Genomic DNA, 23,428 nt, shown 5'->3' with positions numbered 1-23,428 from the left:
CTGACCACCAATTAATTGTCTATGATTTTGATGCGAGATCTGAGAAGTGAGTGTCAAATATGCTATAGTAAAATAGAACTGAATTTCGATATAGGACAAGAGTACCTATATGGTTTAGATAGCTTATAGAGTTTTTACGCTTAAAGCCTATTGCATGTTAAATTTATCACGAGAGTAGAAAGTTTGCATGTAATTGAGATTTATATATCTGAGAAGACTATAAATTACCTTAGTAAACCTGCTATTGCATAGAAATTAATATTAGGAAAATAATCATATTAGGCCATATTCAATAGGAACAATTGAAATCGAAGTCCTAGTTTTTATTAACTTTCAATTCTCTTTAATTATTGCTTCTTACTAGTTTTCTTATTTTTCATTCTTTTCTATTCTTTTATTTAACCAAATAGAAGTAAAAGTTTAACTTTAACGTACTTAACTACAATCCCTGTGGGATCGACCTCACTCCTGGTGAGTTTACTACTTAAAACGATACGTACACTTGCGTGTGTAAAATATCGCAACATATATATACTATAATAACATATGCTATAAATTTAAGTAACTAATTATATTATGAGTACCAAAAAAATATTAAATTCTCATGAAATAAATATGTAACGTCCCTGCTTCAAGCTTTTATTGGGCCCTTACCCACGGAACAATGACTCTTATACATGGGTACGCCACTCTAGCTGCTTCATAGACTGATGACTGATCCTACGTACAGACCAACAGTGTGCTTTGTCCTCACTTACACACTTTTTGGGAAAACTTTCTAGGAGGTCACCCATTTTAAAATTACTCTAGGTCAAGCACGCTTAACTGTGGAGTTCTTTCGTGATGAGCTATCACAAAACAAGATGCACCTTGTTGATATAGGTAGTACCAATCAATCTATTTAAATTCTCTTCGATTGTGTAGTCTCATACATGCAGAGTCTCAGAATCATCCCACTTGACATTTCTCAGGCGATGCGAATCACGAAACTACTGACTGTTAAGTAAAATTTAGATATAATATAAGTCATGTTGATGAATGTTTGAAAAAACTAATATATTATTCCAAAAAAGTATTGATCTCTCTCTACCAAACGAAAAGCAATATATAGTGACGCATTTAGGCATCTTTTGAGTTACGTCATTATTGTAATAATGCATGGGTCATATATATTTTTCTATTTGTTGTTTTTTATTGTTGGAAAGTTATGTTTCTATATCCCTTTTTTTTTCTTTTTTTTTTTTTAAAAAAAAAGGTCCAGTAGGTTTGGGGTTTGGCCATTCGGGTTTGGGTTTGGAACGAGTCCAGGTTTTGGCTTCGGGGTTGGGGTCAGGTCTGGGGCCTAGAACAGGTTTAGGGATTTGGGGGTTGGGGGTGGGGTTGGGGTGCGGGTACGGGTTTAGGTTCGAGTCCGGGTTTGTGGTCTATGGTTCAAGATGGGTTTGGGACCTAGTCTGAGTTTGGGTCCGAGGTCTGGGGCGGGTTCGAGTCTGGGTTGAGGGTCCGGGGCGGGTACGGGTCCGGGTCCAATCTCAGTCCATTTTCCAAGTCTGGGTCCTGATTAATTGAGTCTTGTTCATATAGGAGTCACTACAAGAAATGTCACTTTTACCAGCACAGTTTGCTAATGCGCTGGTTCGCAAACTGAGCTGGCAAAGAGATCAAAGTTTTACCAGCATACATTTGCAGTGGCTAAAATTTAACTTTTACCAGTGCATTTACGTGCTGAGAAAAGTCATCTTTGCCAGGGCTTTTCATTTTATGCTGGCAAAAGTTCTAATACCAACATTCATTTGCCAACCCCCTTTTGTCAACACAGCACAAGTAAATTCTATTTTACCAGCGCAATTCTAACTTTTGCCAGCACAAAAATGTCCTAGTAAAAGTGACATTTCTTGTAGTGAGTCTCAAAGTATCGAAGTATTTTTCAAAAAATAAACTATACTAATGCTCTTATATTGTTTTTTTTTTTTTTTTCCATTTTACACATTAAAATTGGTAGGATACTTTTTTAGGTTACCATTGCTTTATATATATAACTACACGAAGGTTGTCTTTGTCATAATGTTATATATTCTTCTTTCTCTCTCTAATAATTAAGCAATTATGTAGTGAAAGAAAAAGTATATATAAGAAGGATATTATTGCCTTATAAATAGCTATGAAATATTACTTGATGATGAGTACAGCTATATATCCATATATATTATAAATTTTATGTATATCACCCCAAAGAAGTGCCTAGCCTTCTCTGCTGAGTATAATATTATTTATATATATTATAGTTAACACATAGTATTAACTAGTTTAATTAACAAACATATATATATAAATTATATATTTGAGTTATGAACAATATTCTTGAAGAAAAGGGTTCGGAGTACTCATTGCGGTAAGTATATATTAATTTTCTTCTTCTTTTTTTTTTTATATATATATATATAAATATAAGAATTCTTTACATATGTAAAAATTAAATAAAAAATATAATATATATTTTTTTTTTCTTTTTCTGCCTGCCGTTCTTCTTGTCACTTCTAATATATAAATATAATATAAATAAAAATATAATATATAATTTTATTTTTTTTTTCTTTTTGATGAACAAATTTCAAAATTTTGTATATATTGTGATGATGAAAAGTGTAAATACCATTTTGGACCCTGTGTTTTGCAAAAGTTACAGATTGGACCCTGTGTTTTGTTAAATGACAAAATGGACCCTGTATTTTCTAAAATAGTAAAAATAGGACCCTGAGCTTAATTTTTGACAACTTTTTTTTTTAAATACAACAACTTGAAGACAATGCTTAATACGAACAGATATAAAAAAATGTAAACAGTTTTGTCATAGCACTTTTAGATCGGATTATAATTAAACTTTATTTTGACAAAAAATCAATTCAGGGTCCTATTTGTACTATTTTAGAAAATACAGGGTCCATTTTGTCATTTAACAAAACACAGGGTCCAATTGGTAACTTTTGTAAAACAGAGGGTCCAAAATAGTATTTACCCTGATGAAAATGCTATGATTTCTACTTTTGATGGGTGTTTATGATTTTGGATCATAAATTTCAAATGAAATATTATTATACACAATTGTGTCTATGAATTCTTTGAATATTGTTGGTGTATTTGTATAATGGTTTTAGTTCATGTTCTTGCCTAAATATTATAGATATTTTTGCACTAGGTTTTTTATTAAGTAAAAGAAGGGAAAGAGACTGTTTTTCTATTTTTATTTTGGTATTTTTGGATAATGTTTTTTTATTTGGATTTGTGGTAGTAGGAATTTCGTATTTTGTACGTTTAGAGTATTTAAAAAAATCATACATAAACGATGAAAAGTACAAGAGATTCCATAAATAAAATCTGAAAAGAATATAATCTAGTATTTTTCATGTCTACAAAAATCAAACTCAAGTACCCCACTAATGGGGTTTTTTTAGTGGTCCTATAAAAAAAAAAAAACCCTATAAATAAACAATATATATTATATTAATGCGATTAAAGCTAGTGGTATTCCTTTTTAAAAATACTATTCAAATTTATTCTAAATATTTCACTTATCTTTTATTTTTTTATATTACTTGTGTCTTTTTTAATATTTAATTTAAAATTTAAACTCATTGCAAATATTTAAAAAATAATTTTTATTATCAATTTTTTATCCAATTCACATATAAAACAAATATTTTATTAATTGTTTTTTTTTTCAAACAATAAAATAAAAAAATATTTATATTTTGTTGTAACGTAATCTCTTGCAGTTAGCAAAAAAATATCTTCTTACTATTATTATAAAAAAAAAACAAAATAAAAATGTATGATATTTCTATAAAAATGAAAAGAATTATAAAGTTAAAAATATTATGATTAAATTAAAATTATAATTAATAATAAATTTTAATATTATTATGTTTTTTGTATATAAATATTATTTAAATTAAACATTATTGTTTTAATAAAAATAAATAGTACTATTATTTATTATTGCACCTAATATAACTTACAATTAACTATTTATATATATACTAGGTGAATGTACGTGCCGAGCCACGTATTGCTAATTTCATTTAAGATTTTAGTCTTTTTAAGATTTTAAATATATTTTATTTTTAAAGATTACAAATTTTTTTCTTGAAAAAATTAAATATTGCTAAACCATGACACTTATCATCATCAGGGCGAATTAACACCAACCAATAAGAAAGAAAAAAAAACAGATAACGGTTTCAAGGTGGAGTACTGTGTTTAATATATGAGTTTGCACGATCAGATTTAGAACAATTACAAATAATGAGAAAGTAGATACAGAATTAAATCTAATCAAATTTAAATTTAAATGGTATATGATTTAGATATTTTTAATTAATCTATTTAATATTTAATAATTATTTAGTAAAAAAAAATATCTACAAACATCATAGTGAAAAAAATAATAACAATAAAAAAAATAGTTATCCTTATATGATAGAAAAATAGAAAAATTAAATTTTATCATCAATTAAAATTAATAATTATACCTGTATAATTAATAGGTTAAAAAAAGAATAATGACCTATATTATAGATAGATATATAGATTATGGAGTGCAAACACTTGGACTAATTTGATGACTCTCTATTGCCAAAAATTTATTCACATTAGAATAGAAAAGAAATGAATAAAGCAATTAAAAAGAATAACATCACATTATGCATCGGAATCAAAAAAATAAAGATTTTTTTTTAAAAAATAAATAAAAAAAAAATTATTAATATTCTCCCTATATAGGTTTGTTAGAGAGATAGGTGGCTAAGATGATTTTTTTAATTTAAAAATATATAATTAATATTTAAAAGATTGTTTAATTTTTTTTGGGTTTAATTATTGGATTTATTTGTTAACGGGAGATCAAACCTAATCGTTAAATTTAACAGAATATTCTTTTATTTTTAAGTATATTCTGTTAAACCAAAAAATGTCGTTAGATAGGCACCTTTAATATATAAAGATATATATTAAAAAAAAGCCAAACTGTATAGCACAAATAAGATAATATTTTTAATTGTTTCAAAAAAAATAAATAATATTTTTTAAGAATGAGATTGTCATATTTGGTCCCATGAAAATAATGTTGTTCTACTTTTTCAAAAGTGATTGATGTGTTTTATTCTATTGAGATTAGAATTTTTATCTCTAATTTTCTGACACATTATTATCTCATTTTCTACTACAAGAATATCTTTACTATTTTCACTACAGCCAATGGTCCCATGTTGGTGGAGGAAACACAAATTAGAGGATTGATAACTAAAACTTCATACTATAATCTCTTAATCAATTTTTGCACCCAAAATTACACATGTTAAAAATACATTATTCTTAGCAATAATCTTTAAAAAAATTTTGGAATAATCTACCGTGTCAAAAACACGTTTTATCTCATTTTTTTTATTAAGCGCGTGTGGAAACTGAAATATCAAAAACTTTATTGTCGATAGTACTGTAAACTATTAAAAAAAATTGAAAAGTTGCATACTTGATATCACTACTAAAAAATCCAGAATTCCCAACAATTTTACACCGTCATGTAAAGAATTTTTGATGGTCTATAAAACCGTCACCTATACAAGTGTCGCGAATACTGAGTAGAATAGGCGACAGTACAAAAATGCCAGTATAAAAGAATTTAAAACCATCGCCTATACTATAGGTGACAGTTTTAAACCGTGGACTAAGGTATAGCCCACGGTTTTAAACCGTTGCTATAGTGATTTCTCAAAAAAAATTATCGCCTTAATCCTCCTCAAAACTAAGATGGGAGATTTGTTTGGCCTTAAAATCCTCGAATAGTCGAGATCTCCAATGATTTGTGAAATATAAAAATCTCAAAAATACATAAATCCCAAAATAAAATAACAATAAAGAAGTTACGAGAAAAAGTGGATGAGAGAGAGAGAGAGAAGATTGATCGGTGGTCGTGGTGGCTCGTGGTCGCGCGTCTATCTTCGGACGAGAGAGAGAGAGATAGATAGAGAGAGAGAGAGAGAGAGAGAGAGAGAGAGAGATAAGTGATGGTGGTTCTCATGGTGGAGCTCATAGCCGTGGCTGACCATGGTGGAGTTTGAACGGACTTTCGTCTATGGTGGAGCTCGTGAAAGAGAGAGCGAGAGATGAGATACGAGTGATGGAGCACGTGGACCGCCATCTATGAGAAAGAGAGAGGGCAGAGCTCTCGAGAGAGTGACAAAAATTTTAAAAATATATAGATTTGAAAAATTTTAGATCTAAACGTGTTATATTGGAGCAAGAGAAAACGCGTTATATGAAAATTTTCAAATTTGAACTAATTGACGACGGTTAAAAATAGTAGCCTATAACACTATAAATGACGGTTTTAAATCGTGGCCTATAGTATAGGCTACAATTTAAAATTGTTATCTATAGTATAGGCCACAGTTTAAAACTGTTGCCAATAGTACATGCCACAGTTTTTAACCGTAGGTAATTCTCTTTTAAAAAATCGTAATTTTTAAGACACACTTAAAGACCATCGGAAATAACACTAGAGGCGACGGTTTTAAACCGTGAATAGTTCTCCTTTAAAATGAATTTGTAAATTAGCTCACTTCATTATGTATTCATTATATAATACTAATTTTTTAGTTATTAATACATATAATTAACTCAAAGAAGTTATAATTGATTTTGGAATCACCCATCAAATAAAAAAGAAAACAATATTAATATTTGAACAAATCAATAAAGTGCATGAACGATTAATAGTATAACATTCACAATTGAAAAAAAAAGTACATTTTCACACAAAACTTCAAGCCTTTTGTATTCAATTATTAGAAGTATTAAACATACATATATTAAGTTTTTGTTTGATGATTAAATGGAGCTTAATAATATTGGATTGTACATATCTATAGTACTCTTAACAAATTAGAAATAATAATCATTATCCAAATTAACAATGTAGTGAGTCAATAAAGAATAGTATTGGAAGAAAAGATGATGATCACTATCATCCATGGGCAGCATTCAGCTCCAAAAAATGGTCTAAAATATTCTTAGCTTCATGTGTGATTGGAGTCTCCATTGATCCATTGTTCCTCTACATTCCAATTGTAAGAGATGAAGGAAAGTGCCTTGACACAGACAACAATATGAAGATCATAGCTCTTGTTTTACGATCTCTTACCGATTTCGCCTATGTTTTACACATCATATTTCGGCTTAAGGATGCCCTAACCATCTCTATGCAACTTGGTCAATCCATTTTCCATGGCCTTCCTTGGCCTTATCTTCTAATCGATGTTTTAGCCATTCTTCCAATTCCACAGGTACCTATTATATATATTTATATAATGTACATATCACACTTACTAATTTTTGAATATTTTTAAATAAAATGCTCACATGCCAATTTTTTTTATGAGTGCAAATGTGCTATATTTTAAATTTTATTTTCAACAATGCAAATACTTTTCCAATAATAGGTGAAATGGTTAGCATATATATTTATACATATAGCTAATTAATTTATTATATTTATTCATCTATAGGTGGTAGTTTTGATACACTTCTCAAAGATTACTGGATTAGAATATTTGGATGCAAGAAAGTTCATCAATTTAATACTTCTTCTTCAATATGTGCCTCGAATTCTTCGTGTCTACTTATCAGCAAAAGAGTTGGGATCGAGTTTCGACTCACTTGCTAGACGTGTATGGGTCAGAGGCACCTTCTTATTTTTCCTCTATATTATTTCTGGTCATGTGAGTAATAATCCATATGCATATTTAATTTTACCAATAAAATATTATCATTTTAAACTTTATAACTAGTAAATTAATTAAATATGTGTGTGTTTATAGATATTTGGAGCGTTTTGGTACTTTTATTCGATTGTACGTGAGACATCTTGTTGGCACAAAGCATGTCATAAACTTCGAAAAGATCCTACAAATGAACACGAATGTGATCCCGGTCCATTTGTGTGTGGTGAAGAACATCCCATGAAAAATTGGAGAAAGATGAATGAGTATTGCCCAGTTAATCCACCAAATGCAACTGTCTTCGATTTCGGAATATTTTCTCAAGCCATTGAATCGCGTATAGTTTGCAATGCAACTGATTTTCCCAAAAAATTCTTTCGTAGTTTCTGGTGGGGTTTGAAAAATTTAAGGTTTGCGAAACTATATACACATATAATCTTAAATTAGTAGCTAGGGTTTTGCTCGATAAGATTGTTTCGAGTTGTTTTGTTTTATATAAGTCATTTTTTTTTGTAGTAACCCATATTTTGACTTTATATACTGTTTGGATTAACAAAAAGCTTGTTGGCTAAATATCTCCTTATATTTAATTCTGTCTTTTTTTTTGTTGCAGTTCTTTTGGTCAAAACCTTGACACAAGTAGCAGTGTACAAGAAAATATCTTTTCAATTATCATTTGTATCTTGGGTTTACTTTTGTTTTTATATCTTATTGGAAATTTGCAGGTATGTTTTAACTACAAACTCAATATTATATAACTTCCTAATATAATTAAATTTAACATGTATTTTATGTATATATATTTGTATAGACATGCATGCAGTTGGAAACCACAAAGTCAGAAAAGGCAAGGAGAAAGATAGGTAGCATACAACCACAAATAGAATCTTATTTATCAAGCATTAATGAGATTAAACCTTATAAGAAAAAGGTCATCAAGAAATACCTAAGTCAAACAATTAGACAAGGCAAAGATTTTGATGCTCGACATCTTTTTTCTCATATTCAAGATGAGCGTGCTAATCCTAATGAGGTGAGTATTTATATATCTATTATCTATTATATATAAAGTGTGCCTATATAACTAAAATTCTTGATTTATGAGAAATTTATGGGTGATTTTTTATTTTTATTTAATAAAATAATAAAATATTATTTATATATAATAAAATAATAATAAAACAAATCCTATTAATATTTGAACTGATATTTAGCAATTCCAACTCTATATAAAATCACAACTATAACTCTAGAAATTAAAAATCATCAATATCAATCAATATCAATATATATATATAAAGGAAAGCACTTAAGAGTTAAGGTGGCAACTTAGATGAGTTTTCTTAACTCTTTCCTATTTTTTCTAATTTTCATATTTATTTATTAGTTTTATTTATTTTTTATTCAATAATAATATAAATAATAATTATTATGTTAAATAAATATTATAGTTATAAAATTTATAACATCAATTATCATTCAATAGACATGTGAAACGTTTATGACATAATTCAAAAGGGGTTACAAATTTTTTATAAAAGACTTTTTCCTATGTCTATTATTATTATACCAAATAAATATGTAATTTATTAACAACTATATAAAAAAAAAAGTGATACATATAAAAATAGGTTTCCACAGTTCTTTTCTGTGGGGATAATGAGTGGATAGATATTTAGTTTTTTGGCACTAATCTCAAAGCTTCTCTCACACCCAAATCTTAATTCAATTTATTCTTTGATCATCATGTAAGTGTCTCTAAGGTATGTATAAGAATTATTATTTGTTTATTTATTTTCTTTCTAATTAATCTCATGAATATAAATATATGCATTATTATTCATTTTCTTTGTTCTTCTAACTAATTTTATTAGTATTGATATAAAATTTGCATTAGGATTAAACTTTTTTTAGAAAAAAATTTCATGAGATGTTCTTATTCTAAAAATTCAAGAAAGTATAGTATATCTAATTGTTTGCCTTTTAATTCTTTTTATTTTTTTTATTTATTAATTTAGTTTAGTCATAGTTGTTGTCGTAATTATTTATATAATTTTTTAATATGCCAAGCTCATTTAAAATAATTAATATAAAAACATAGTGAAAAGAAAAGACCTTTAAATAAAAGTCCAAACATATAAATTTGATTATTCAAGGTGATTTAATATTTTTCTTATCTCAAAACGATTTAATAATAATTTAATTTTGTACATATATATCTTCTAATTTAAAATGATGTAATTCTAATATAATTATCTAAACTACTTTTATCACTTTTGAAAGAAATTAAAACCATTTTTTTTACCAATAATGTAAAATTAAAATACAAATTCAATAAAAAATTTTTTTTAAAAAAAAAGTATAACTCATCGGTTTAAATGTAATTCTAACAATACACTTTGTTATGAAATATATAAAAATGTGAATCTATATCTCTTTATATAAAAATATATATATATTATATTCATATATAATATTAAAAAGAACTACTGTACAGTTTTATATTTGAGATTTTCTCAAATAGAAAATTTAAATGAAAAAATAAATTGTTGTCAAAATTATTTTTTGATAGACATGTGGTGTCTTTTTATATTTTTATAATTTTATCACCATTATTAATTATATATTTTTATTATTATTAAAATAGACATATGTACTGTAAATCATGTAAAATAAATTGCCATTAAATCATTCATTATTAAGGGCATTTTTTCATTGTTATATCTCCCATCATTATTATTATTCCAATCTCTTAGTATTCCACCAATATAATTCATAACTTTTAATTAATACATAATTAATCTCGTGCCTATAATATATATGGTTCTCAGTCTTTTATAATTAATTTGATCATATCTCTTTCCATCTTATCTAGCTTTAAACATTGTATAAGCTTCATATTTTTTTTTTCTATTTATTTATTTTTCTCTTAAATGAAAATAAATGGATTCATACACATAGTGTAATATTATATATATATATATATTATTAGAGAAAATGAATTTTGATAATTCACATAGTGACTTATCTTTTAGAAGAAATAATATATATTTTTTTATTAGAAAATTATATATATTTGAAATTTTGTAATTTATTATATGTAATTGTATATTAATATTTTTTTTTTATTTTTCTATTTGATATTTAAATAACACGTATTATTGGACAATTCTTAAAGATATTGATATACTATATAGTTTAAAAAATAAGTCATTAATAATTGTATATTTTTGTCTTTAGTAGTTCATATATGTATATATATATATACTAGGTGATTGTTACGTGCCAAGCCACGTAGTGTTAATTTTATTTAATATTTTAATTAATAATTAAAATAGTATAATTATTTGAACGATTTGTTTTATAAAAATAAAATATGTGTCAGTATATTTAGTAAGTAAAACATAGCTGTGTTATAATAATGTATGTTATTAATAGTAAAATGTACATTAATCTTTTAATTGAAAAAAGTTCTATTATCTCATTTCATATTTAATAATAGCTACACAACTATATATTTATAGACTTTCACATTCTTTGCAAATTACTAATAAGCACCAATAATATTTTCATATTCTAATATTTTTCAACCTTCTCCTCTTGGTGGTAAAATTAAAAATAAAACTAAAAATAAGCACAAACATATAAGGTAAATACTAATTATAGCCCATTTCATCTTTTTTTTTTATTTTTTTAAACCCAAGCCCAAAAATCTCTAAGCCAACACAATCAATCTTCTTTTATATTATCTTTTCTAGATATTTTATCTATATTTTTCTTTTTTAAAAAATAAATAAAAAAATTATTAATATTCTCCCAACGTTTGTTAGAGAGATATGTGGCTAAGATGATTTTTTTAATTTAAAAAGAAATTATTAATATTTAAAAGATTGTTTAATTTTTTGGTTTAATTATTGGGTTTATTTTTTAACGGGAGATCAAACCTAATCGTTAAATTTAACAGAATATTCTTTTATTTTTAAGTATATTCTGTTAAACCAAGAATGTTAAACCAAGAAATGCCGTTAGATAGGCACTTTTAATATATAAAGATACATATATAATTGTTATACAAAACCTCTAACTATTAAGAAATATATGTTGGTCCTCAAAAAATATTGTAGGTCCTCAAAAAAAAAAAAAGAAATATATGTTTTTTTTACCTCACTGTTTTAGCTTTGTTTTTATTTTTATTTTTGTGAGATAGGTATAATGAGTAGATGCTAATTTATGCAATACATTTATATTATTTATTTGTATTATGCAGATTTTTCGAACTTCAAGTCTTATACCACAAAGAGCATAGAGATATATTTTGAGAAAAAAAATTACACAATTTACAGATCACATTAACAAACATATTTTTTTTAATCACATCATGAATAAAAAATTAAGTATGTAAACTAAATGATGATGTAATTATATCGTTCATATATATATATATTTTTACCAGTAGACATATTCTAGCTTATGATATTTGTTAAAGGAATAATTTCATTTTTAGTTCATTTCAATATTTAAAAATAAATTGCACTTATTTTTACAATATTTTTATATAATTATTTATTAAATAAAAATAAAAAATTACAAATAATCAATGATTTTTTTTTTTTTTTATAAAATAAATAATTGATGCCTATTATATTTTAGAATTAAATCATCAGTCAAATCCAATTTTAAACTTAAAATAATTATTTTTTATATTTATTTTATTATAAAAATATATGTAACTTTTTTTATAAATTCCACTGTTTTTAATATTCGTCACAAAATTCCTATTTTTCTACATTACAAACAATACATAGAAAATTACATTTCTACTCTTAAAATTTTATTTTATTTTTATAATATATTACACACATCAAAAAATTATATTTTAATTTAAATTACATTACTCAATAAGTTAAAAAAAATAATCAAAATATAAAAATATTACAAAAATTAGACAACCGCGCGAAGCGCGGTTTTGTTCCCTAGTTTATATATATGTATATATATATTTATATAGTAGCTATACTAGACAATAATTTTTAGTTCTATGATCTATTCATTACAAAAAGTTTTAATTTTAGTCACAACAAAATTTATAATTAAAAGTCATGAAAAAATTGTAATTAATTATAAATTGTTATTTTTATATGTTGTGACTAAAAGGTCCGTGATTAAATGTATTTTTAGTCACAATAGTTATTGTGAGTAAAATTAAATTAGTGATACTATGTATCTAAATATTAAGTTACAAATAATTTTTTGTTGTGACTAAAATTCATATTTAATCGTAATAAATATATGTTATGACTAAAAAGTTGTCAGTAAACATAATTAATTTCTTTTTGTTGTGATTATATATACTTTACTATAGTATTGATCATTTTGAATATTAATTTATAGTTTGCAGCTTGGGTGAACAAAATATTGGGTGTCAAAAAATATGAGAGGAATACAATAGAAGAAAAGGCAGAGTTGTGGATATCAAAAAATGAAATTTCTAAGCTGGATGAAACACCAAAGATTAAGAAATTCATTGAATTGAGATTTGAAGAAGGACAAGATGTTGATATTGTCAACCTTTTGTATGTACTTCCTTTCTCATTGGGAATGTTAATCAAGAAACACATGTGTTTCCCTATATTAAAAAAGGTAATAAATAATAATCTTCTATTGCATACATGTTTTAGTCCATTTTATATATTTTTCTATATTTGAAAAAATTATAAGTAAAAGTTTTGATAAGAATGTAAATGTATAGTTATAGTACATGCAGACCTTCAAATTTCACCCATCAGAAATATAACAATTTATTCAAAACTTCTCAAAAATTAGTAACCATATATTCTTGTATAATTACGATATACATTGCCATATGAAATATATAAAGTTTTTTATTTATTGTATTTTTAGGTTTCATTGCTTCAAAACATGGATGACTACGTCTATGAAACAATTTGCAAATATTTGAAGCCAGTGACATATTTAGAGAAAAATTATATCATTCGAAAAGGAGAGCCACTCGATATGATGTTGTTGATAACACAAGGTGTTGTGTGGACATTTGGAAGTAGTACTTGTCCCATAGATGGTCTTCAAAAAGGTGATTTTTTTGGAAATGAACTCATAGAATGGCAATTAAACTTGGAATCATCATCATCCTATTATAAGGACCTTCCAATCTCTAGTGTTAATCTCAAATCCCATACAAAAGTTGAAGGCTTTGCTTTAATGGCAATTGACTTGAAACATGTACTTTCAAGTTGTTGGCACAAGTTTCATAAACACAACTCAACTAATTCTAATGATCAGGACATGAAATCTTTTGCAGCTATATCTACTCAACGAATTTTTCGATGTTACAGGAGGAATAGAAAAGCACAAAAGAATAAGAATGAGCACAGCATATGTGTCAAGACAGTTAGTTGTAACTGTTTTTAGTTTCTAACAACTTTCTGTTGTTTGTTATTCTAGTTGGCCTTTGCCTTGTTCTCTGGTGTATATATATATAAACCAGTTGTAGTTTTCTCTCGTGCTATGAATAACAATCTTTCAATCGAGCTTTCACTTCTTTCTTTCATCTTCTTTGTGTGATTCTGCAATGGCTAGAAGAATTTCTAACCATAACAATATGTGTTAATTAATTGACAATATTTATATATATATATATATCATCATTTACATTTAGGCTTGTATTAATATATGTTCTATTTAGGTTTATTTGTATTTGTATCAATCATGTATATGTTATTTTAATTTATCTCATTCAGATATAGAATATATATTATGACATTTAATTAATATACAATACAAATAAATGCTTCTTCCATTATTAATTTATTGTTGTGTTTTTTTTTTTTTTACTAATATCTCATAATTATTTATTATATTTTCTTTGTAAAATATTATATTCATTCTAATACTATATATTTTTAAATATGTAACTTTAGCTATTTATATAGCCCTCACAAATTCTCTCTCAACTTATTCTATATCTCTCGTATCCCCAAATGGTCCGAGGTTGCATGCAATATAAAGAAAAGAAATGATATATGGTGCTTTTTTTTTTTTTAAGGAGGAATCAAAAGCTTCAAACAAATTAGTTGTGTCATCAGTTGTGAACATATCTCAACTAAATCAAATAAAGTCTCAATAAAATTATTTTTGTTTACAAGAAGAAAAGAATTTAATAAATATGCAAACTCTCTAATCTTATAATTTATAATTATTAATAATTTATTTATATACATATCGTATTCTTTCTTATATTTTGTAAAGTCCTCTTTTGGCAAGTTAGTTGACAAAATAATTTTTCCTTTTATGGTAAGATTGTTGTGCATTCATTTTCGGATTCTTACCTTATAAATTCGGTTTTTAGTTGCCCTTTTCCTTGTTAGAAAAGTTACACTTTCAACTGAACTTTCCTTTGTTGAAAACTTCTTAATTAAAAGAGAAGAAATTCTCTTTTGGAAAGTTGTCTTTTTTAGGGAAACTTTGATTATTGCCTTTTCCTTATTGATTTCAATTGTATCTTGATACAATCAGAATATCTAATCTGTTTTTGGCAGGAATCAAGCATTGATAGAAGATCGGACCCGATTTTAGCAAGTTTCCCGATTCTGGTGTGATCTGCTGCGTCAGCATCCGATTCTGATGTAGCAGATCGTGTTTTCTTAGGAAAGTTTTTGTACAGCTGTAGATTCGAACTTGTGGTTGCCTCTTTGGTTTCTATGTTCTATAAATAGAGCCTAGAGAGCAACCATTCGAATTAACTCTTCCATTATTTATTTTTTGCATTTATCTTTTTGAGAGAAGAGTGTTTCTTTGTTTTGTGAGAGCCTAGTTGTTCATCTAGGTTCTAGTTGTTCTATTTCTGTTCTTCCTCTGTCCTAGAGGTTGTGAAGAACTACTTGACTGAACAAGAGATTGGTATTCGGGAGAAGACTTGGTAAACCCTTACTTCGGGAGGAAGTAAGCATTTGGTCTTCGGGAGAAGACTTGTTGAAGCCTTACTTCGGGAGGAAGTAAGCACTCACACTTCAAAGACGAAGGGAGTTCGGGCTTGAAGGTGTTTCAAGAAGTCAGATTCATAAAGTGGATTACAAAGGATTACGGCAATACTTTAGAGGGAGTCTAAACTTGTTTAAGTCAATTGTCTTTGTAATTTTTGATACTTTATTAATTGATTTCATTCTCTGGGCGCGGCCCAGTGGACTAGGAGTGTTCGTGAGAACACTGATACCACGTATAAATCTCTTGTGTCAAGTTATTTATTTTTCTTCAAATATTTTATATTCTGCCTGGTTTGTTTTTGCTGTAGCAGAATTACTTTCTGCTGCTGCAAACGCTTACAGTTTTTATATTTTCTTATATACAACTGACATTTGTAAAAACACGGTTTTTCATATTTTCTCTCTCTCTCTCTCTCTCTCTCTCTCTCTCTCTCTCTCTCTCTCTCTCTCTCTCTCTCTCTCTCTCTCTCTCTCTCTCTCTCTCTCTCTCTCTCTTTCTATAATGGTTTTACACAGTACAAGAAATGTCACTTTTACTAGCACAGTTCGCTACTGCGCTGGTAGAAGTAACTTTTGCCAGCGCATTTCGTAAACTACACTGGCAAAGAGATCAAAGTTTTACCAGCGTACATTTGCAGTGGCTAAAATCTAACTTTCACCAGCACATTTACGGGCTGGGAAAAGTCTTTTTTTCCAACGCTTTTCATTTTAAGCTGGCAAAAGTTCTAATACCAACATTGATTTGCCAACCCCCTTTTGCCAACACATCAAAGGTAAATTCTATTTTACCAGCGCAATACCAACTTTTGCCAGTACAAAAATGTGTTGGCAAAAGAGACATTTCTTGTAGTGACACTATATCTCTCTTAGTTTTATCTTCTCTTAATTTTTCATTAAGAGATAATCAAGAGTGAAAATAAATCAATATATCTATATATCTATAAAAAAGAGAAAAATAGGGCGGTGATGTAGTATTTTCTATGAGTTCTATTCCAATATATCTTTTATTATATTTTTTTACATTTTTTATTTACTTTTTTAAATTTTATTAATTTAACTTTTTAGTGAGTTATTTTGAAAAAAATCTCACATATTGTTTAAAAATGAATGTGGTGATTCACTTAGAGCCTATTTATAGTCTATAGATTACTATTTCTTTCACTTTGATTTGTGCAAAATTAATATTGTGTAATTGATATTTCTTACTTATAATTATTATACTTTCTTAGATAAATGCAACATATATTGTTGAATTTTTCAAATTTTATCAAAACTTCAAATTTCTTTAATTACTTTTAACAAACAGAAATATTTTATTAAATTTCGGTTATTTTAATTTTTAAATTAGTTCTTTTTATTATTTATAAATATATAGTATTAAAAATCCAAACCGTAAATTTTAAAAAAAAATAGTATATGGGGTAATTTCCTAAAAAAAAATATATTGTGACTAAAAAATTATCACTAAAAAGCTTTTTTTTTTTGTAGTGGTTACAAAAAGTATAGACTAAACAAAAACCCTATTTTACTAACCCCTTTAAACCCCTTATAAAAGGGGAATTTTCCGGGGTCACTATAGTTCTCGAGAAGATCTTCATGGCGTCGGTGAAGACTTTTTCGGGGAAGCCTTCGAAGCCCAAAACCGAAAATCTTAGTGGGGGCCCAATGGAGGAGGGGTTTCCATCAGAAGATTTCGCCCTTCAAGCTCTTCTTCATTCTTGGTGTTATCCCTTATGCAATCACTTTAACTTTTCTTTCTCACTCTTTTGTTTCATGTTATTAATTATTATGTAAGAAGTTTAAAAAATACATGTAATATTTTGGAATCTACATACATACATGTAACTCTAATTAAATTACTATATATATATTAATATATTAATATAATAAGAGTAATAACATGTACATTCATATATATTACACAAACAAAAAATAAGATTTATTAACTATTTAAATAAGGACTTTTTTTTTTTTTTTATTTTTACACTTCTAAACATTTTTTTTTTTTGCATTTTTACAGAATTCTATATAAAAATCCCTATTGCAACTAGCGCTGCAACCTAAATCGCAATAAAAAATTGTATAAAAACCCCTATTGCAACTAGTGCTGCAACCACTTTAGAAACTCAAACTTTAAATTTAAAAAAAAAAGTTAAAAAAACAGTATATGGAATAGTTCCCCTTTAAATAAATGTGATTGATTTAAAAATATTATTCACATATCATAATATAATTGGGTGATTCTACAATGCAACACCTTAAAAGGGATGTACTGATGACAAAAAATTATATTTTTAGTCACAACAAAACTTGTGACTAAAAGTAAAAAAAAATTGTGACTAGTTATAAATTATTATTCATATGTTGTGACTAAAAAGTCCGTGGCTAAAGATATTAGTCACAAAAATTACAATTTGTTGTTACTAAATGTATTTTTGGTCACAATACCTATTTTGACTAAAACTAAATTAGTGACAACTTGTAACTAAATAATATGTTTTAGTCACAAGTAGCATTTTGTTGTGACTAAATTTCACATTTAATCACAAAAAAATTATGTTGTGACTAAAAAGTTGTCATTAAAAGTAGCAGTTTTTTGTAGTGGCACCCTAGCTCTACTTGTTTCGACATTCAGAAAAAAAAAAATTTAGTATATTTTTTTTTTCATATTTATGTAGGTTATAGCTATGTAAGATATCCTACAAAATTTTGAGAAATTCGGAATAATTTACAATATAAAAAATAATGTTCAAACAGTTTACTTTACACGCGTATAAAATAAAATAGTCACACGTGCAACACACTGTTTGAACGTAATTTTTGGCGTGCTAAACTTTTTTGAATTTCTTTTAATTTTACAGGATATCTTAAATAACTATAATTTACATGACCATAAGAAAAAATTTGACTAAAATATCATTTCGGATACTATAAAACAGATAGAAATGTATCAGATGCACCCATTTTAAGGGATTCCATTATAAAATTTTCTATAATATTTTTTAGGACATCATCATAAATATTAAATTGTATCCTTACCAAACAAAAAGTAAGAGAGTGATGTCACTAAGCATATTTTGAACTACGTCACTAAATTATCTTCAACATTTTTTCTAATCACTAAGATTTTAGGCCAAAAATAACAAAATATTAAAAGAAACCATACCCCCAATTCACCTATACAAAAAAGCTATAATGAATCAACTCAATTTCTATCCACATGACTAAGATATTTTGGCCAACAATAAATAATTATATTTTTTTTTGACACTTTCTTTACTTCTTTTGTACAGTAATTTCAATTCTTGCAAGCTTTTGCAACCAAAAAGTTTCATTCCGAGAGTGCCAAAGTTGGTACACTAGAGCTACCATAGCACCAAAGTGTTAAAATATTAAACTTAATTTAATATAGTTAATTTCTAGAATTTTCTTATTGCTACCAAAGTTTCTAGACTATTCTTATAATTACTAAAGTGTCTAGAGTTTTCTTGTTTGTTTGAGTACCCTTGAATTTTCTAGAATTATCTTTCACTTGTGTTAGTAGAGAGAACTATGTAGAACAATGTAGAAGCTAGCCAATTAATAATGTTTCTTAGATTAGTCCATAGAGTCCTATAAATAGAGATGTAATCCTATCATTTTGTACCAAGTCACAAATCACACAAGTTGAGATATAAAATATAGATTCTTCCATTCAAATATTTTCTCTAAAGTTCTTCTTATTTTCCAACAAAGTGGTACTAGAGCCAAGTTTGTGAAGAAAAATGGCAAGTGGAAGAATGATCCCCTTCCAAGTTCCAATGCCCACCAAGAGCAACTATGACAAATAGAGTATTAAGATGAAGGCGCTACTAGGAGCTCAAGATGAATGGGATATTGTTGAGAAATGTCATAAGGAGCAAGACGATGTTGCTCTTTCCCAAGCTCAACGAGATGCGTTAAGGGATTCAAGAAAGAGGGACAAGAAAGCTCTCTACCTCATCTATCAAGCAGTGGATGAAGATGCGTTCGAGAAGATCTCAAATGCAACGACGGCCAAGGAAGCGTGGGAGAAGCTTCAAGCTTGCAACAAAGGAGCGGAGCAAGTGAAAAAGATTTGTCTTCAAGCTCTTAGAGGTGATTTTGAAAATTTATTTATGGAATGTACTGAATCAATTTCTGATTATTTCAATAGAGCATTATCAATTGTTAATTAGTTAAGAAGAAATGGAGAAAAAATTAGTGAAGTAAAAGTTATAGAAAAAACTCTTCGTATTGTGAGTCCAACCTTTGAGTACATTGCTACAATCATTGAAGAGATATAAAGATTTAGAATCCATGACTATTGAGAAACTCCTGAGTTCTTTACAAGCCTATGAGGAGAAACAAAAAAGGAAAAATAAGCGAAAGGAGAAGATGGAGCAATTACTAAAGCTCACCTTAGAAGAAGAAAATTCTAACAACTAAAAAAAATCAACAAGGAAGAGGACGTGACCGAGGAAGTGAACGTGGATGTGGTCGAGGACAACGAAGAGAAGGAAGGGGTAGCTATAATAACAATAATTTCAATAATGGAGAACGAAATCAAAATTCACAAGCACCAAGAGGGCGCGGAAGAGGCAACTCATTGTCAAGGAGTGACAAATCTCACATCAATTGCTACAATTGCAACAAGTACGGTCATTATGCCTCCGTATGTAGATCAAGGAGAGTCGAAGAAAGAGCCAATTTTGTCGAAGACAAATGTGGAGAAGAAGAAACTTTGTTGCTTGCCTGCAAAGACAAAGATGAAGCTGAAGAAAATAAATGGTATCTTGACACCGGCGCTAGCAATCACATGTGCGGAGAAAGAAGAATGTTTGTGGAGCTCAATCAAAGGGTAAAAAGAAATGTCTCTTTTGGAGATGAATCAAAAGTACCTGTGGAAGGCAAAGGTAAGATTCTTATAAGTTTAAAAAAGGGAGGCCATCAATTCATCTCAAATGTTTACTTTGTGCCCAACATGAAAAATAATATTTTGAGTTTGGGTCAATTACTAGAGAAAGATTATGATATTCACTTAAAAGAAAATAACATTTTCTTAAGAGATGATAAAAGTACTTTGATCGCCAAATAAGTTCCCATGACAAAGAATAGAATGTTTCTCTTGAACATTCAACATGATGTTTTGAAGTGTTTAAAGGCCTGCTACAATGAGTCATCATGGCTTTGGCATCTACGCTTTGGACATCTTGATTTTGGCGGGCTTAAACTCTTAGAGAAGAAGGAAATGGTGAGAGGCCTTCCATGTATCAACCAACCAGATCAACTTTGTGAAGAATGTTTGCTTGGAAAGCAATCCCTAAGAATTTTTCCAAAGGAGTCATTATCAAGAGCCACAAAGCCGCTTGAGCTCGTACACACTGATGTCCGTGGCCCAATTAAACCAAACTCATCTGGTAAGAGTAAATATTTTCTCCTCTTTATTGATGATTTTTCAAGAAAAGTAAGGGCTTATTTCTTGAAGGAGAAATCAGAAGTGTTCAAAAAGTTCAAGAAATTCAAAGCTCTAGTTGAAAAAGAAAGTGGTCTACCTATTAAGGCCATGAGATCTGACTGAGGACGAGAGTTCACATCAAATGAGTTTAACAAATACTGTGAGGAAGGATCATGGAATTCGTCGTCCATTAACAGTGCCAAGATCCCCCCCACAAAATAGAGTGGCAGGGAGGAAGAATCGAACCATACTCAACATGGCTCGTAGAATGCTCAAAAGCAAAAATGTCAAAGGAGTTTTGGGCTGAAGCGATAGCTTGCACAGTCTACTTGGTGAATCGCTCTCCAACAAGAAGTGTACATGAGAAGACACCTCAAGAAGTGGAAGAAAACCTGGAATTTCTCACCTCTGAGTCTTTGGAACTATTGCTTATGTTCATGTTCCCGATCAGAAGAGAACAAAGCTTGATGACAAAAGTGAGAAGTACATCTTCATCGGCTATGACTCAAGATCCAAAGGCTACAAGTTGTACAATCCAATTACTGGCAAAACTATCATCAGTTGCGATGTAAAGTTTGATGAAGAATATTCTTGGAATTGGAACACAGAAGAAGATGAGTATGATTTTTTTCCTTACTTTAAAGAGGAAGATGTAGCGGAGCAACCAAGGATGAAAGAAGAACTTTAAGAACCTACTACTCCACCAATCTCGCCAACTGGAAATATACAAGAAGATTCAAGTGAGAGCTCAAATGAAAAAATGCCACGCTTTAGAAGCTTGCAAGAACTTTATGAGGTAACTGAGAATCAAAATGATATTTCTCTTATGTGTCTATTTGGTTATTGTGAACCTCTAAGCTACCAAGAAGTAGTAAGAAGCAAGAAATGAAGAGATGCGATGGATAAAGAAATCGATTCAATTACAAAAAACGACACATGGGAGCCAGCTATTCTTCCACAAGGATACAAGCCAATTGGAGTAAAGTGGGTGTACAAGGAAAAGAATAATGCTATAAAGGCGCGGTGGAGAGATATAAAGCAAGATTGGTGGCAAAAGGCTATAGTCAAAGGGAAGGCATCGACTATGAGGAGGTATTTGTTCCAGTTGCTCGTCTTGAAACTGTTAGATTTATAATTTCTTTAGCAGCCCAAAATAGATGGAAGATCCACCAAATGGATGTAAAGTTTGCGTTCTTAAATGGTTTTCTTGAGGAAGAAGTCTACATCGAGCAACCATTGGGCTATGAAGTAAAAGGGCATGAAGGAAAAGTTTTGATGTTAAATAAGACTTTATATGGCCTAAAACAAGCGCCGAGAGCTTGGAGCACTCAAATTAACAAGCACTTTCAAGACAAGAATTTCACCAAGTGTCCATATGAGCATGCACTCTATATCAAAATTAAGAATGAAGATATCTTGATTGTATGCTTGTATGTGGATGACTTGATCTTCACTGGAAGCAACTCAAGTATGTTAGAGGAGTTTAAGAAAGATATGGCAAAAGAGTTTGAGATGACAGACATTGGGTTCATGTCTTATTACCTTGGTATTGAGGTGAAGCAAGAAGACGAAGGCATTTTCATCACTCAAGAAGGCTATATGCTAAGGAAGTACTTAAGAAGTTCAAGATCGATGATTCTATGATGTTGGAATCGTTAGCCGCTTTATGGAAGCCCCAACAAAAACTCATTTGAAAATATTGCAAAGAGAATGCTTCGGTACATCAAAGGTACGACCAATTATGGGCTATTTTATTCATCTTCTAATAATTATGAGATAGTTGGATATAGTGATAGCGATTGGAGTGGAGACTTGGATGATAGAAAGAGCACTACTGGATTTGTGTTCTTCATGGAAAACACAATGTCAAAAACCAATCATTGCACTATCGACTTGTGAAGCTGAATACGTTGCTGCAACTTCATGCATTTGTCATGCTATTTGGCTAAGAAAGTTGTTGAAGGATTTGAACGTGCCACAAGAGGAGCCAACTGAGATTCGTGTTGATAGCAAATCAAAGAACTTAACCTAGAACAAAGGTGCATCGAGATACTCTGTGATAGTCAAAGTGCTCTGCACTTATCTAAAAACCAGATGTATCATGAGAGAACCAAGCACATTGATGTGCGGCTCCACTTCATCAGAGATGTCATAGCAGAGGGAAAAGTGAAGCTCAAGAAAGTTTCAACAGAGGACAA

General features: G+C 28.6%; 2 protein-coding genes across 2 annotated transcripts in view; both read left to right on the top strand.

Annotated features, from left to right (window-relative positions):
- Positions 1–2,251: 2,251 nt before the first annotated feature.
- LOC115715712 (cyclic nucleotide-gated ion channel 1) lies at positions 2,252–14,343 on the top strand. The gene is made up of 8 exons (XM_061115210.1): positions 2,252–2,392; positions 6,977–7,340; positions 7,563–7,775; positions 7,875–8,185; positions 8,389–8,500; positions 8,587–8,808; positions 13,167–13,415; positions 13,677–14,343. Exons 1-8 carry the CDS (start codon positions 2,349–2,351, stop codon positions 14,202–14,204), a joined length of 2,043 nt encoding a protein of 680 aa, XP_060971193.1. The 5' UTR covers positions 2,252–2,348; the 3' UTR covers positions 14,205–14,343.
- Positions 2,272–23,428, top strand: part of LOC115715710 (cyclic nucleotide-gated ion channel 1) — a 45,674-nt gene continuing 24,517 nt past the window's right edge. The window contains exon 1 of the mRNA XM_061115208.1: positions 2,272–2,359. The gene's annotated coding sequence lies outside the window, so the exon portion shown is untranslated. The remainder of the gene's footprint in view (positions 2,360–23,428) is intronic.

This window comes from Cannabis sativa, chromosome 5 (genome assembly GCF_029168945.1).
Source record: "Cannabis sativa cultivar Pink pepper isolate KNU-18-1 chromosome 5, ASM2916894v1, whole genome shotgun sequence".
In the NCBI taxonomy this organism is placed as follows: domain Eukaryota; kingdom Viridiplantae; phylum Streptophyta; class Magnoliopsida; order Rosales; family Cannabaceae; genus Cannabis; species Cannabis sativa.
Note: the sequence above shows the minus strand (reverse complement) of the source record. Positions and strands in the feature narration are given on the sequence as shown.

Bases quoted from the DNA above. Each gene is read 5' to 3' on its own strand.
- LOC115715712 (XM_061115210.1), top strand. From the start codon at position 2,349: ATGAACAATATTCTTGAAGAAAAGGGTTCGGAGTACTCATTGCG. The intron at 7,776-7,874 runs GTGAGTAATAAT...GTGTGTTTATAG, and splicing joins TCTATATTATTTCTGGTCAT to ATATTTGGAGCGTTTTGGTA. The intron at 8,186-8,388 runs GTTTGCGAAACT...TTTTTGTTGCAG, and splicing joins TGGGGTTTGAAAAATTTAAG to TTCTTTTGGTCAAAACCTTG.